This window comes from Lontra canadensis, unplaced genomic scaffold (assembly GCF_010015895.1).
Source record: "Lontra canadensis isolate GAN:19392208 unplaced genomic scaffold, GSC_riverotter_1.0 scaffold60, whole genome shotgun sequence".
In the NCBI taxonomy this organism is placed as follows: domain Eukaryota; kingdom Metazoa; phylum Chordata; class Mammalia; order Carnivora; family Mustelidae; genus Lontra; species Lontra canadensis.
This window is the reverse complement of record NW_022631054.1, coordinates 8863244-8879263: the sequence shown is the minus strand read 5'-3', so window position 1 is coordinate 8879263 and position 16020 is coordinate 8863244. Positions and strand designations below refer to the sequence as shown.

The 16020-nt window shown below is 46.0% G+C and overlaps 1 protein-coding gene across 1 annotated transcript; it reads right to left on the bottom strand.

Annotated features, from left to right (window-relative positions):
• Positions 1-73: 73 nt before the first annotated feature.
• Positions 74-11272, bottom strand: LOC116879429 (proline-rich protein 2-like). The gene is made up of 3 exons (XM_032877701.1): positions 11106-11272; positions 10407-10497; positions 74-508 (listed from the first exon to the last, which is right to left on the bottom strand). The coding sequence occupies exons 1-3, from the start codon at positions 11270-11272 to the stop codon at positions 74-76; spliced, it is 693 nt and encodes a 230-aa protein (XP_032733592.1).
• Positions 11273-16020: the final 4748 nt, after the last annotated feature.

Genomic DNA, 16020 nt, shown 5'->3' with positions numbered 1-16020 from the left:
CGGTGCGCCAGGCGCCTCTGCAGCCCTGACCCAGCGAATCTGCCCGGCCACTCAGCGCCGCCGCCGGCCCCCGTCAGCCAATCAGCGCGCGGCGGCGGGCGCGGGCCGGCCGCACGGCCAGCTGCAGAGGCGGCCTCGGCGGGCGGCGCCCGGGAGGGGCGGCGGGGCCCGGGGCCTGCGGCGGCCGGGGGAGGGGCGGCGGGCGGGGCTCCGGGCCTCGGGAAGCCCTCGGGCCGCCGGCTGGGGGTGGTGCGGCCGCGGGAGGGCATCCCCGGCCCCACCCGGGACCCCCACCGGTGGGCGTGGCGCCGCGGGCCTGGGTGGGGCGGCGTCCCGCAGGGCGGAGAGGATGTCCCGACTCCCGGACTAACGATGCGCTGCGGGATGCGTCCCGAAGGCGGTCGCGAGCATCCGGGGCCGAGGACACCGGTGAGCCCCGGCAGAGTCCGGAACCAGGGCCTCCGGGACGTCCCAAGGGGAATTCTGGGGCCTGACGAAGGTCACCCGGCTAGGCCCCCAGTTGGACCGTGGCTTTGGAATTCTTGGCGGAAATCCTGGCCTGGAGCTGGGGGTGAGGGTTGAGGGGAGTTGGGTTTTAGCCGCCTCCCATTCGAATCATTTGAAGGTGCATTTCTCAGGGTCTCAGATATTCTTACACTGGACGGCACCTCCTAGTTTGCGGCAGCTCGGGGCCTCAGACCCTCAATATGATGAAAACGGGTCTAAGACTTCTTTTAGAGAGACCACTGCCTGGTCTTTCCCCACCATCCCCCGCCCCTGGCCGTACCACTGAGTCATCTTTAAATACCGGCCTTGGTCCTAGCCAATTACAAATTCTGCCTGCAAACAATGTTTGAAGCCAGATCCTTTCTAAATAACTTCAAGGCTGAAGTTAGCCATCTTTAAGATTGCATTTGCTCTTCCAGCTCATGAAAATGTCTTTTTTGGGGGGGCTTAGGGAAGCAAGAGTAATTTCAATGCAGGCCCAGCAGTGACAACTTAGAAACCTATTTTAAGATGTCTCAGGTAAAGTATAGGTTTCACTGTAAGTATTAGGCAGATGTGTGCGTTTACCCACTGGATATGCCTTTAGAAAAGTTATATCTAAATGGCATTTCAAAAAATTAATTCTTTAGGGGCGCCTGGGTGGCTCAGTGGGTTAAAGCCTCTGCCTTCGGCTCAGGTCATGATCCCAGGGTCCTGGGATGGAGCCCCGCATGGGGCTCTCTGCTCAGCAGGGAGCCTGCTTCCTCCTCTCTCTCTCTCTGCCTCCCTCTCTGCCTACTTGTAATCTCTGTCTGTCAAATAAATAAATAAAATCTTTTAAAAAAATTAATTCTTTAAGTATCCCCATATATTTTCTTAAAGTATCAATAAACTAGTGCCCTATAGATTAGTATCTTCCAAAACTATCTTCTTTTTTTTTTTTTTTTAAGATTTTATTTATTTAATTTAGGGGTGTCTGAGTGCCTGGGTCAGTTGAGTATCTGCTTTCAGCTCAGGTCATGATCTCCGGGTCCTGGGAACCAGCCTCCCTGCTCAGCGGGGTGTTTGCTTCTCCCTCTTCCCCTGCAGCTCCCCCTGCTGTGCTCTCTCTCTTTCTCTGTATCAGATTTTTAAAAAAAAAATTTTTTTAAGATTTTATTTATTTATCTTAGAGAGAGAGCGAGTGCCAGCGCATGAGTGAAGGGAGGGGCAGAGGGAGAGGGAAAGAATCTCAAGCATACTCCACCTGAGTGTGGGGGAGGAAACCAACCAAAGATTGTGACCTGAACCGAAATCAAGATCCCTGCACTCAATTGACTGAGCCTCCCAGGAGCCCCCAAAACTATCTCCTAACCACGGATCACCTTAGGCACTAGAGACTCCATCTGCTACATTGACCATTTCCTTGGTACTTCATGGTGTTCATTTTGTTGACCCTGGGGCTCCCTATGAGGCTTTCCCAGTATCACACATAGGATGTCTATGAGAGGATGAACCATAGTTTGCTGGAACAATTGTTTACTAAAAGCTAGATAAGAGCCAATAAATTTAGGGTGCCTGGACGGCTTGGCTGGGCGAGTGACTGCCTTCGGCTCAGGTCATGATCCCAGAGTACCGGGATCGAGTCCCACATCCGGATCCCAGCTGCACAGGGAGTCTGCTTCTCCCTCTGACCTTCTCCCCTCTCATGGTCTCTCTCACTCTCTCTCTCTCTCTCTCTCTCTCTCAAATAAATAAAATCTTAAAAACAAAAAGTAAATTTAGAAGTTGCTTATAATCCGTGTTCATAGTCATCTATGCAAAATTAGAACGTGTAAGTCATAGGCAGATGCATGTCCATATCCAGGCTTGAGGAGAGCAGGGTCTGAGGACCCAGGTGGTGTCATTACTTCCTCAGTGTCTTTGCTGTCTCTTGCTAGCAGGTTCCTACCACCCCTATGGTCTTCCTTTCCCAGGATGGGTGACAGGTGAGGACCTGGGACAGCGGCATATCCAGTTAGGAGATGGCTACACTTGTTCAGGTATAATGTTTTGTTATACTACCAAAATTTGTCAAGCACGGAGATACTGTTTCGGGTATAGGATTATCTTCCCAGATGTGTTGTTATATTTCTCCGTAGATGACTCCCAAATTCAAGTTTAATTTGACATCTCTGGAGCTTCAGCAATGTGAAAGGATGCTGTCCTGACATCACCTCAACATCCCTAATACTAAACTCATTTGTTTCCCCTCCATTCCAGATTCTATTGTCTTAATAAGGAAAATATATGATCTCACATAGCAAGAAATTTAGAGATAGGTCAGCTTTAGGATTAGTTCATTTAACAGCTAAATAACACTATCAGGGGACCCAGATTCTTTACATCTTTTCACACTGATATTCTTAGGTTAGTGTCCCTCATAGTTACAGAATGGTTGCCACAATTCCACCTAACACATCCATCCACATAATGTCTGGCAGAAGTAGAGAGACTGTTTCTTCCCATGTGCCCCTTTTTATTGCCACGGAAAACCTGTCTCAGAAGACCTCAAGCCAATTTTCCACAGTCTCTTTTTTTTTTTTTAAAGATTTTATTTATTTATTTGACAGATAGAGATCGCAAGTAGGCAGAGAGGCAGGCAGAGAGAGAGGAGGAAGCAGGCTCCCTGCTGAGCAGAGAGCCCGATGTGGGGCTCGATCCCAGAACCCTGGGATCATGACTTGAGCCGAAGGCAGAGGCTTTAACCCACTGAGCCACCCAGGCGCCCCTCCCACAGTCTCTTATGCCCACATCTAAACCAGTCGCCATCAAGAAGGAAGAAACTATCATGAAAGGCTTAAATTAATTATGATTTGCCCCTGTGGCTTGGAATTAGAATCCCTTCCCCCAAGCACATGTAGAGTTAGGTGAACAACCTGGGCAAAGTGAGAGTTTTCTTAGGAGAAATGAAGGGAGAAAAGATGTTAGAAGAATCACAGATGGTAATAGGGTAATAGGGTGGTACAGATGGTAATAGGGTAAACATGCCAGGTAAGTTAGGCTGTAGTAACTAATGATCTCAAAGTGACTAATAACAAGAAAGTGTTTTGTTCTGTTTTTCTTGAAATACCCTACATGTTCATGGCTGGTCAGCTTGACTACATTCTAGTTTGTCTTCATGCTGTGACCCAGGCTTATCAAGTGACCCTTATCCGGGACAATGTTGGTCTCGTGAAAGAAAAGTGATAATGGTGAATGACACACTGGCTCTTCATACCTCTGCCTGGAACTGATACATTTTCTTGGCCAACTCTGACATTCACAGAGAAGGACCGCAAACATTTGTGAACCACCATAACCAAAAATAGAGTCTTCCATACTCAAGGACCAGGAATCGTCAAACCCTGCTCTGCTTATCGTGTCTCCTCTCCTTAGGGTTCCCAAGGGGACCTTACATGAAAAAGAAATTGGAATTGAAACCAAAGGATCATTTTATTCATACCTGAGCTAGCACCCAGTAACCTCTAGAATAGAACTCTGCCAGAAGACGAAGTTGAATGACATGGCGTAGGTTTCAGGCTGCTTCCTAATTCCCTGTTCCCCTTCCACCCTCTAATTTTGGGGCCAGGATGCGTGGGCGTGCCTGCAGAAAGAGGGGAGGAGATGATCAGATCTGCGAAGCAGACCAGATTTACTCTTCTAAGTATGTTCTGGAGACTGAGCTGGGCCTATTCAGCAGGAAATGGGGAGCAAGGCAACACACGGCCTTGTGACCTCTTAACCCAAAATGACCCCAGCCACGTAAAACGTGCATTCATTGATATCCTGGGCTCTGACCAATCTGATTAACAAGTTCTTCCTTCTGAGGAAACCATTAAGAAGACAGGACATGGGGTGCTTGGGTGGCTCAGTGGGGTTAAGTCTCTGCCTTCTGCTCAGGTCATGGTCTCAGGGTCCTGGGATTGAGCCCCACATCGGGCTCTCTGCTCAGCAAGGAGCCTATTTCCCCCTCTCCCTCTCTCTGCCACTCTGCCTACTTGTGATCTCTCTCTCTGTGTGTGTCAAATAAATAAATAAAACCTTTTTTAAAATTAAAAAAAAAAAAAGACATGGCAGAAGAGAAGGGAATTCCTTCCTATGTTCCACATTCTCAATTCTGTTCTCTCTTACTTTGTTAGGAAGAGGAATGGAAAAGACCACTAGGCATCATCTATTTGCTTTCTCATCCGGACTGTAAGCCTCTTCTTAAGAACTGGGGCCAATTCTTCATGATGCCATATATCATTGTTTCTACCTGTAGTAGGTACTCAGGTATCTGTTGATAATAGTGATGACTGTCATTAAGAGACATCATTGCTATTTCAGTTGACAAAACTGTGGTCAGTTACAGATATACAGTTGGCCTTTGTGTGTGTGTGTGTGTGTGTGTGTGTGTGTGTGTGTGTTTTGAGATTTTATTTGTTTATTTGTCAGAGAGAGAGAGAGAACACAAGCAGGGGGAGCAGCAGGCAGGAGGAGAAGCCAAGTCCCACATTGGGCTCCTTGCTCAGTGAGGAGCCCAATGTGGGACTTGATCCCAGGACCCTGGGATAATAACCTGAGCCGAAGGCAGATGCTTAACTGACTGAGCCACCTAGGTGTCCTTACAGTTGGCCTTTGAGTAACATGACAGTTAGAGATGCCAACCCCTTGCATAATCACAAGTCCATATATAATTTTTGACTCCCTAAAAACTTTACTAATAGCCTTCTATTGGCCAGAAGTCTGATAATGTAAACAACATATATTTTGCATATTTTATGTATTTTCTGCAATATTCTTACAATAAAGTAAGCCAGAGAAAAGAAAGTGTTATTAAGAAAATCAAAAGGAGGGGCGCCTGGGTGGCTCAGTGGGTTAAAGCCTCTGCCTTCAGCTCAGGTCATGATCTCAGGGTCCTGGGATCGAGTCCCGCATCGGGCTCTCTGCTCAGCGGGGAGCCTGCTTCCTCCTCTCTCTGCTTTCCTCTCTGCCTACTTGTGATCTGTCTCTGTCAAAGAAATAAATAAAATCTTTAAAAAAAAAAAAAAAAAGAAAAGAAAATCAAAAGGAGGGATGCCTGGGTAGCTCAGTCAGTTGAGCGTCTGACTCTTGATCTCAGGGTCATGAGTTCAAACCCCGTGTTCAAGGCAACTTAAAAAAATCAAAAGGGCAGGAAAATGCATTTATAGTACTATATTATATTTATTGAAACAAATCCATGTATAAATAGATGCATACCGTTCAAGTCTGTTGTTCAAGGGTCAAGTGTACTAGGTCTTGTAACCCGGGATTCTGGAGCTATATTTCTCATCTTACTTCTAACCTTCAGTACATATTGGCACAAAAGGATATTGAGATGTGGGTCTGGACAATGGAAAGAAAGTGATAGTCTTCATAAATATTACATATGACCCCGAGCAGATGAATGTGCCAAGTATACAGAAGATCAAAATGCAATTGACCTCAGTAAATTAGAGAAATGGTCATCAATGGCAGGTTAAAATGCACCAGGGAGCAAAAGAAACATCATACACTGAAAGAACTGGCCTGGCAGAAATGTGGCCAAAGAGAGCTGATAGATGTGGAAAACCGGTAACAGAATGAACAGAAAAATAGCAGGATATATTAACAGAAGACTATGTAGCCAAACTCATCTTCACATCCCTGGGACCTTGCATAGCTATGCCTGGCACACGGTGGACATTGTTAAATACGTATTGAAAAAAAATGTGTGATTTTGCCTTTGGTCAGATTGTCTATGCTGTTGCCTTCCTCTGAAAAGCCTCTGCATGACCAATTCTTTTTTTTTTTTTTTTTTTTAAAGATTTTATTTATTTGACAAACAGAGATCACAAGTAGGCAGAGAGGCAGGCAGAGAGAGAAGAGGAAGCAGGCTCCCCGCTGAGCAGAGAGCCCGATGTGGGGCTCGATCCCAGGATGCTGGGATCATGACCTGAACCGAAGGCAGAGGCTTTAACCCACTGAGCCACCCAGGCGCCCCTGTATGACCAATTCTTATCCATTCTTCAAGGCTCAGCTCAAATGCAACTCCTGTCATGTTGCCTTTCTTCAATTCACCCTACCCTCAGCTAGAGGAAAGCTCTTTGTTTCTGAATTTTCATAATAATCAATTAATATGTGCTAGCAATGAGTAAGTGTTCCAGTAATGGGCACTGGGTCATTACTGGGTGAATGGTAACTCAGATTAAGACAGTCCAGGACACATAATTGCAAATCACAGGATTAATGACTAACAGAAGTTATCTGAAATTCTAGAACCGTTAATCACCAGCTTTGACTCTCACTTTTTGTGTTCTAGTTTCTTCTCTCTTTGCTGTGTGTAATCCAGACATCAGCATTTCCCTCATCCTCTCACTCAGACTCACCCCCTTATGCCCTCTCATACCAACAAGAGAGAATTTGCTGAAGGGGAGACATGGTTTACATCACGTAGGCTGCAGGGACTGAAGACCCCCTAGGACATACCTCTTTCTCTCTCCTTCTGCCACAGGGGTCTCTTCCCATCCCCCCCCCCACAACCCCCCATCAGCCTCCAGCCTTGCTGCTCTTCACCACGGCCACCCCCAGCCCTCTGCAAATTCCTCAACCCTTTATTATGCAGAGAAATGCCTTTTATCCTAGTTTCTTTCTACTTTCCAAACCTGTGCCTGACAAATCACCCGTGTTTAGCAAAACAGAAATTCTTCCAATTAGAGGACGCATCCTCTTCAGGAAATAGAAGGCAATTATAAATAATATTTTTCTTCTGCAAACATCATTAACACAAAATGACTAAGTGGGGTTTGTCCATGAAGCCTTCCGGCAAAGCTTGTTGGAGTCAGCTTTTGAAGATGACAGCGGACACAACTTTGCAAGGCAGAGTACGTTCAGGAGTTTGCTGACTGCCAGTTGCTGGCTGTCCTGGATGAACTCGGCTCTCAGAGCCAGGTTTGGAAGTTCATAGTTCTCAAGGGGCTTTCCCTCTCTCTCTCTTGCGACAAGGCTGCATGATTGCTTATCCCGCTGTCCGCCAGCCCCAGCCTTGTTCAGCTCTCATCATTAAAGACAGACGGTATGGGCGCCAGGGTGGCTCAGTGGGTTAAGCCTCTGCCTTCGGCTCAGGTCATGATCTCGGGGTCCTGGGATGGAGTCCCGCATAGGGCTTTCTGCTCAGCAGGGAGCCTGCTTCCCCCTTTCTCTCTGCCTGCCTCTCTGCCTACTTGTGATTTCTCTCTCTGTGTGTCTAATAAATAAATAAAATCTTTAAAAATATATAAATAAATAAAGACAGTGGTTTTCTCAGCCTTTCCTAGCTCCTTAGCTGTTACTGACTGAATAAGAAATTCTATTAGAAAACCTAACACCATCTTTCCTTCCCTCTCACATTAGGGTACACACTATGCTGTAGTAAGAGAACCCAAAGATGGTGGCTCAATAAGAAATGTATTTCTCTCTCCTTCAGTAGTCCAGTAAAGAAGATGTCTGGGATGAGGAGGGTGCTCTGCTTTACTGGTTCATCCCAGGATCTTGGTTCCGTTCATCTTTAGTGTGCCACCTACCCCAGGGCATGGTCATTGTTGGCATGTCTGAGGCTGGCTCTCTTGGCCACATCTGTGTTCTAGACCTCTGGAAGGAGACAGAGAGGAAAAAGAAAGTAGAGAAAGAGCGGCTTCCCTTAAATGCTATAACATGAATGTTATACTCCTAATTTCCATTCACACAAACTTCCTTCCCAAGAACTTGGTGCCATGGTCGCATCTACTGCAAGGGAGGCTGGAGACTGTACTTCCTGACTGGGGATGTATATTTCAGCTAAAACTCAGTGTGGGGAGAGAAGGGTTTCTATTACTAGAAGGAGGAGGAGAAATAGACATGAACATGGTTAATAGCTCCCACCATACCTCCCTACCCCCTTGTGGGAAAAACATCTTAGCATGGCACAGGAGATTCTTGTCACTCAGGTAATACCCAGTTTCTTGAAATGCCCTGAATGTGCTTCTCCATGTCCCACCTCCATGACTGTTCATGGTAAATTGTTCTCACTTTCCCATGCTGGCTAGAATCAGCTCAACTAACATCTTCTCCAGGAAGTCTTCCTAAACCTTTGTTTAGAGTCAGTGACCCTTCTTTGCGCTCCCATAACACATGATGCATTTCTCTCCTTTGGCACTCATCAAAGTCCTCCAGCATCTGCACACAATTGAGATCATCTCTTTATGCTCTTTCTCCATCTAGATTATAAGCAATTTGAGAGCAATTATGCTGTGTCTCAGTCGTATTTGTACCCTTACTACCTAAACTGAGCTGAATTCCTTTTGCCTGCCGGTGGATGAAGTAAGTTGTACCATCGCCTGACCACCTCCCCCACAGGCATGCCCACTGAGTTATAGTTCTCATCTGTAATGGCCAGGCTGAATAAGTGGACATTTCTTCTTCCCATTTGGACAAAGTACTAGCCTGAAACCCCTGCTGGCCTAAGACCCTGATCCTCTTTTAGCTCTCTGCGCTCCTTCTGGGGAGCCCAGGACCTGTTCTTGTTACTTTCTAGGGGCTGACTGCCAACCTAGAACCAGGGTATAACTGCCATTTCCTGCCATTGATCTTGGACCCTTCAGTTGCTAGGCTTCACCTGCTATGTACCTCTTTGATACCATGACCAGCTGGAACCAGTCCTGGCATATTTTTTATCTCAGGACATTGACAAATGACCCTTCAGTTATGTCAGTTTTCCCCAGTTCTGCTCTTAGTGGTCTGTGGCCACTTTCCCCTCATCACTGGTCATCGTGATAAAGTTCTGTTATGCCTGACCTATGAATGAATCTGCCCATGTTAGAATTAATAAGGGGCACCTGGGTGGCTCAGTGGGTTAAGCCTCAACCTTCAGCTCAGGTCATGATCCCAGGGTCCTGGGATCAAGCCCCGCATCTGGTTCTCTGCTCAGCAGGGAGCCTGCTTCCTCCCTCTCTCTCTGCCTGCCTCTCTGCCTACTTGTGATCTCCGCCTATCAAATAAATAAATAAAATCGTTAAAAAAAAGAATTAATAAGTATTTTTGGTACCTTCTGTTGACGTAAACTGGTCCAAGATAGGAATGGATTCTTAGCTTTGTAGCATATCGATAACTGGCGCAAAATGATATATACTTTTCTTTATACAGATTTTTTTGGAAGAAAAAATCCAAGTGTATAAATATATTTTTTATTTATTTTATAATTTACATACCTTATATAAAATAATGTACATTATAAAATAAATAGATATTTTTAAAAGTATATATATATACACATAGCTTATATATAAATATTTGAGTATGCAAAACCAGTGTATTGAGCAGGTTACTCATTTTGCAAACATGTTTTATTTTACAAAAGAATTTACCAGTAAAATCCTAAGAATTACTATGTCCCTCTTTTGGTAGAACTTTAGTGACTGTTCAGTGAGGAAGAATTCCCAGTTCAGATGGATGGGTTTTTTGTATACCAAAGCTTTTTGGTATACCATCTCTTTTGAATACCAAAGCAATGGGTCAGAAGCAAGGAGATTGAACCATGAAAAGTCAGGAATTTGGTCAAATCATCCAAAGACCTTGGTAATGTCCAGGGAACAGAGAGGCAGGTAACTCCAGTGTTTTCGAAATGAAGATGCATTGGCAGTTTGATTTGTAATGAACTAAAGGTTCCCAACCCTAAAAGGTCACTTGAGAGTTAGAGATAGGTCTCACCTGCATAGGTCTGGTGCTCAGAACCCTTCCAAATTTCCCTGCCTGTATTTGTTAGAAGTCATTCATTTATAAATGACAGAAATTCTATTTAAACTAACATAAGTGAAAAGGGCATGTGCTGGCAGCTTACAACCCTTGGAAGTCTAGGAGTGGATGTCAGTCATGGCTAGATCTAGGGGACTAAAAAAAAAGACATTTTCTGGGTTGGTCTTTCTCACTCTTGCAATCCCTTTCCCTTCCTTTTTCTCACTCTCACCCGGCTTCTTTCTTACATTGACCCCATTCTCTTCTACAAGAGATTCCTCTACACTGCAGAGAAGATGGCCCCCATTCACATTCTTAACGCCCTTTATCTGGAAGGCCAGATGACTTTTCCTCTACTCTCAATAAAAAAGCAATCCTCAGGGCGCCTGGGTGGCTCAGTCTTAAGTGTCTGCCTTCGGTTCCCTGCTTGGCGGGAAGCCTGCTTCTCCTTCTCCCACTTCCCCTGCTTGTATTTCCTCTCTTGCTGTCTTTCTCTCTGTCAAGTAAATGAATAAAATCTTGGAAAAAATTAATTAATTAATTAAAAAACAATCCTCCAGAAGAACTTGATTGACTGACCCCTGGGTTAATCATGGCTAAGGCCATGGGGTTCCTTGGTTGGCTAGGTCCTCTGGCTGTGAAGTGGGGTTGCGGTCCTTGGCAGCCTCCCCAGACTCACACAGGGCAGACAAAACAAGAAATACCACCACACTCTTCTTTTTAACACTTGAGGGTCCACTGTAAATATTTCAAGGGTTCCCACCAAACAGTCCAGGCTTCACTTCATACTTCTGACGTTTCTACTCATAATGTTCCACACTGATCGCTGCTTGCCTGCTGTGTGGATCCCTGCTCCATGGCTCCCTCAGACTGCTTATCCCTTACGCTGATACCACTTAGCTGGACCATGGTTGGCCACACTCTGCTGCTCAGGCCAATGCCTGTGTTGTGTCTCTTTCCGGGACCTCCTCGCACTAGAGATGTGTTTGGAGATGTGCCCATGAGCTTCCCAGATGATTTGACAGGGGCCAGTGCATGGGGCTGTGCAGTTATGCGCCATTGTCTAAGTTGTTCAGTGCATAAGGGCACCGGGTGAGGGCACACATGGGGACCAAAGTCTAGCACGAAATGTAGTTCACTCCGGTTGAGCTACCCACCCACCCACCCACATGTGTTCCCCAGGAGGAAGAAGTGCTTCTTCTATTTCTGCAAGGGTGTGGAGCCCTGCCCCCAGGAGCTGTGACTGCCCCTAGGCCAGCACAAGCACAGCTCCAAAGGTTTCCTCTGAAAAGCAGAGAAACAGCTCCCTCTCTTATTTGTGAACATATCAGAGAGATGCCACTATCTTAAACATAATGCGGATGGGAAGGTCACAGGATCCGCAGGGATCACAGGCCCACCCCACCCTGTCATCCAGCCATAACATCTTCATACGCCCTTCCAATATGCCAGAGAGAAAAATCATGAAAAACCATCACGAACGTGACAAGAGTTGTCAAAAGCACACAGACATCAGCTACGGAAATTATAAAGCATTTTGGGTTCCATGTTTTCTGAAAAAGGCACACTTCTTATCAAGATAGAAAATAAAATCTAGGGGCGCCTGGGTGGTTCAGTCAATTAAGCGTCTGCCTTTGGCTCAGGTCATGATCCCACGGTCCTGGGATTGAGCCCCGCAAGGAGCTCCTTGCTCAGTAGGGAGTCTGCTTCTCCCTCTCCCTCTGCTGTTCCCCCTGCTTGTGCTCTTTCTCTCTGTCAAATAAATAAGTTAAATCTTAAAAAACAAAGAAAAGAAAAGAAAACCTAAGGGAAGGAAAGAAAAGAAAAGAAAAGCCTAAGGAAAAGACTGTGAGAACCATCTCATGGTGATATCCACCACCCCGCGTCAGAGTAAGCCATGTTCACATCTAGTCACACATTCGCATTGAGTCGGCTCTCCCACGTACCGAGGCAGGCCTTTCCACATGACATGCAGCTTAAACGTGCCCCTCTCCGGCTCCCCAGAACATATGGAAGACACCGATGGCGACTGGCTGCGTTTGACAAGTGTCGGTAATAGCTGCCCGTTGGTCCCCGAACTACCATACTAACCAGACTTGGAGCCCTGATGCTGCAGGTGGCTGTTGACCCCACATCCTTCCCGTCGTGAAGAAAGCTCTCCTAGGAATCTGGAGTCCCGCCTGCTTTCCCCGAGCCCCTCAGACATAGAAAATGTGGCTATGGCTCGAATTCTTTTCCTGGAAGGCTCCTCCGCAGTCAGGCAGCACGGGAGGCACAGCTGTGAATAATTCCTTTTCCAACTGATCTGCCCGCAGAGAACAGTCCTATACCTCCTGAACTGAACCCGCAGTGAAAAGCAAAAGTGGCATGAGTCACACCCATGACTTGGGAAAACTAAGGGTCATGGCCTCTGTCCCTTCTTGCCTGGGAAGTGGGCAGCACACTGTGCGGTATTTATTTTGTCGTGTCTGGTGGATTATTTTTTAAATCTTGATGCCAGCTAATGCATCAGATAATCTAGTCATGTTCGGTAGAAGAGAGAGTACTAGACACAGCAGATACGAGGTGGGATATATGGAAGGCAGCACCAGGAGGAGGGAAAAAAAACCACTAAATTAGGAGACCCAAGTTCTTGTCCTACCTCACTAGTACTGCTGAGTAGCCAGCAATGGGATGTCAGAAAAGTCACCGCACCCTCGCTAGCCTTCTGCGCAAGATGAAGAAATTTAAATTAGAGACCCCTTAATTTAAATTAAATAACCTCTGGGGCACCTGGGTGGCTCTGTCAGTTAGAGTCCCACTTTTCATTTGGCTCAGGTTGTGATCTCAGGATGGAGGTGGAGCCCCATGTCGGATTCTGGGCTCTGCGGGGAGTCTGCGGGACAGTCTCTCTCTCCCTCTGCCCCTCCCCCTCTAAAATAAATAGCTAAATCTTTAGAAAAATTAATTAATTCGGAGCCTGGGTGACTCAGTCTGTTAAGCACCTGCCTTGGGCTCAGGTCATGATCCCAGGGTCCTAGGATGGAGCCCAGGTTCCCTGCTCAACGGAAAGCCTGCTTCTCCCTTTGACTGCCACTCCCCCTACTTGTGTTCTCTCCTGTGCTCTGTCTCTCTCTCTTAAATAAATAACTAATTTTAAAATTTTTAATTAATTAATTAATAACCTCTAAAGCCAGCTCTAAAATACTATATAATAGCATATTTAGGGATGCCTGGCTGGCTCAGTCGTTGGAGTACAGGGCTCTTGATCTCAATGTTGTGAGTTTAAGCCCTGCAGTGGATGTAGAGATGATGTAACATCTTTTTCTTTTTTTTTTGAGATTTTATTTACTCATTGGAGACAGATACAGAGTGAGAGAGAGAGAGAGAGAGAGAGCACATGAGCAGAGGTAGAGGGAGAGGAAGAAGCAGACTCCTGCTGAGCAGGGAGCTCAGTATGGGGCTCGATCCCAGAACTTGGAGATCATGACCCGAACTGAAGGCAGATGCTTAACCATCTGAGCCACCCAGGTGCCTCTGACTTAACATCTTTAAAAAATAAAATAAAATATTATAATTCCATAGTGTCATTGGAAGTGTCGCTAGGTATTCAAGAAACTCATAGATAAACACCAGAAGCCAAGAGTAAATGAACTGAACTGGGCCAACTACAAGGAGGAAACAAGCCCAAGTTGCTGAAGACCAGAGAGACAGCCGCAAAGTCTGCCCTTGTTTTCCTGGGAGGAGTGTGATGGCTGGGCACAGCGGCCATGACAGATGGTAGTGGGAAAATACTTAGTCCCGGGTTCACTAAACTAAACGTTCCTTTCCGTCTAGGTGTGAGATTAAGATACATCTAAATATTATCTGTGATTTGCTTTTTTTTGCCTTTTGTCTCTTATCTCTCTAGAGAAATCTGTCCAAAAAGACATACTCACACAGTCAAGTTCTTCCTGTATCTATGGAGGCTGAGGTTGTACACAACATAACAGACCAGTGGTTAACACCAGCATAAAGAATTGTGTTGTTGTAGCCATTCTAGACATACCCAAATGTGGCCCAAAGGTTACTGGTTACCTCCCAGCCTTGCTTGATCTGTGGTCCTGTTCCTGTTCATAAGATATGATCTGTACTTTGCACAGATCCTATAGCACAGCTTGGGTTCCAAACGCCCCCACAGTTGTCTACAAGAATAGGAGAAGGATGCCTGGGTGGCTCAGTCGGTCTGACTCTGGATTTCAGCTCAGGTCATGATCTCAGGGTTGTGAGACTGAGTCCCACGACGGGCTCCGTGCTGGACATGGAGTCTACTTAAGAATCTCTCTCTCCCTCTCCCAATGCCCCCGGCCCCAAGCTCAATCTCTTTAAAAAAAAAAAAGAGACACTTTTTCAGACTTACCTTGTTCTTGGTGACCATCACTGTTTTCAGGACAATTGGTCAGGTTTTTTTGTTTTTGTTTTTTGTTTTTTAAGATTTTATTTTTAAGTAATCTCTGGACCCAACATGGGGCTCAAATTTACAACCACAAGATCAGGAGTGACGTGCTCTACTAACTGAGCCAGCCAGATTATTGCCTTTTGGGAGGAGGACCACAGAGGTAAGGTTTGTTGAAAACACACACACACACACACACACACACACACACACACACACACTTCAACTGGGTAAATCTGATGATCTAATTCACTTTATTAACTGATTCCTGAGTTGGGCAGCACCCCACCTAACAAGTAGGAGCTGGAAGGAGTGAAGGAGTTGTGGAAGAGAAGATTTTTGTAAAAAGGAGGGTGGGGCAAGGACATTATTAGCAAAAGAAAGAAAAGAGTATTTTGGGTTAGGTCACTTTCCTTCAGGGTAGAGTAGGTAATCTTATCATGAAGGTTGCCTCCAGCTTTCTTTGGGGGGTGGGGAGGAGGAGAAGCCCAGGTGACAGATTATCTCAGGGTGGTTATCAGAAAAAAATTTTAAGCAAGCTCTGTGCCCAACGTGGGGCCTGAACTCACAATCTCAAGATCAAAGAGTCTCATGCTCTACTGGCTGAACCAGCCAGGCACCCCAGAAGATTCTTGACTGCCTGTTAAGACTACATTTCCAGGGCGCCTGGGTGGCTCAGTGAGTTAAAGCCACTGCCTTTGGCTCAGGTCATGATCCCAGGGTCCTGGGATTGAGCCCCACATCTGGGCTCTCTGCTCAGCAGGGAGCCTGCTTCCTCCTCTCTCTGCCTGCCTCTCTGCCTACTTGTGATCTCTCTCTGTCAAATAAATAAATAAAATCTTTTAAAAAAAAAAAAAAGACTACATTTCTGGGGGGAGGTTGAAACTGCAATTAGGTTAGGTATTAAGCCTGGGTTTGGTGAATTGGCCTAAGTAACACCATTTGGGGTATGTGGTTTTCTTTTTCTTTTTCTTTTTCTTTTTTAAGATTTTACTTATTCAAGAGAGAGAGACAGGTAGAGAGGGAACACAAGCAGGGGGAGCAGGAGAGGGAGAAGCAGGATCCCCGCCGAGCAAGGAGCCTGATGTGGACTTGATCCCAAGATCCTGGGATCATGACCTGAGCCGAAGGCAGACATTTAACCAACTGAGCCACCCAGATGCCCCTGTGGTTTTCTTTTTAACAGATGCCATTTTTCATCACATTAAACCAAGGGAATATACTGTCAATATGACTTGTTACTACTGATGTTGACCTTGGTCACCTGAGATAGTGTTTGTCAGGTTTTCTACTGTAAAATTACTCTTTACCCTCCCTTTCCATACTGTACTTTTTGGAAGGCTGTTACTCTGTGCAGCACACTCAAGGGGAGTTTAGTTCTACCTCCTGAAGGA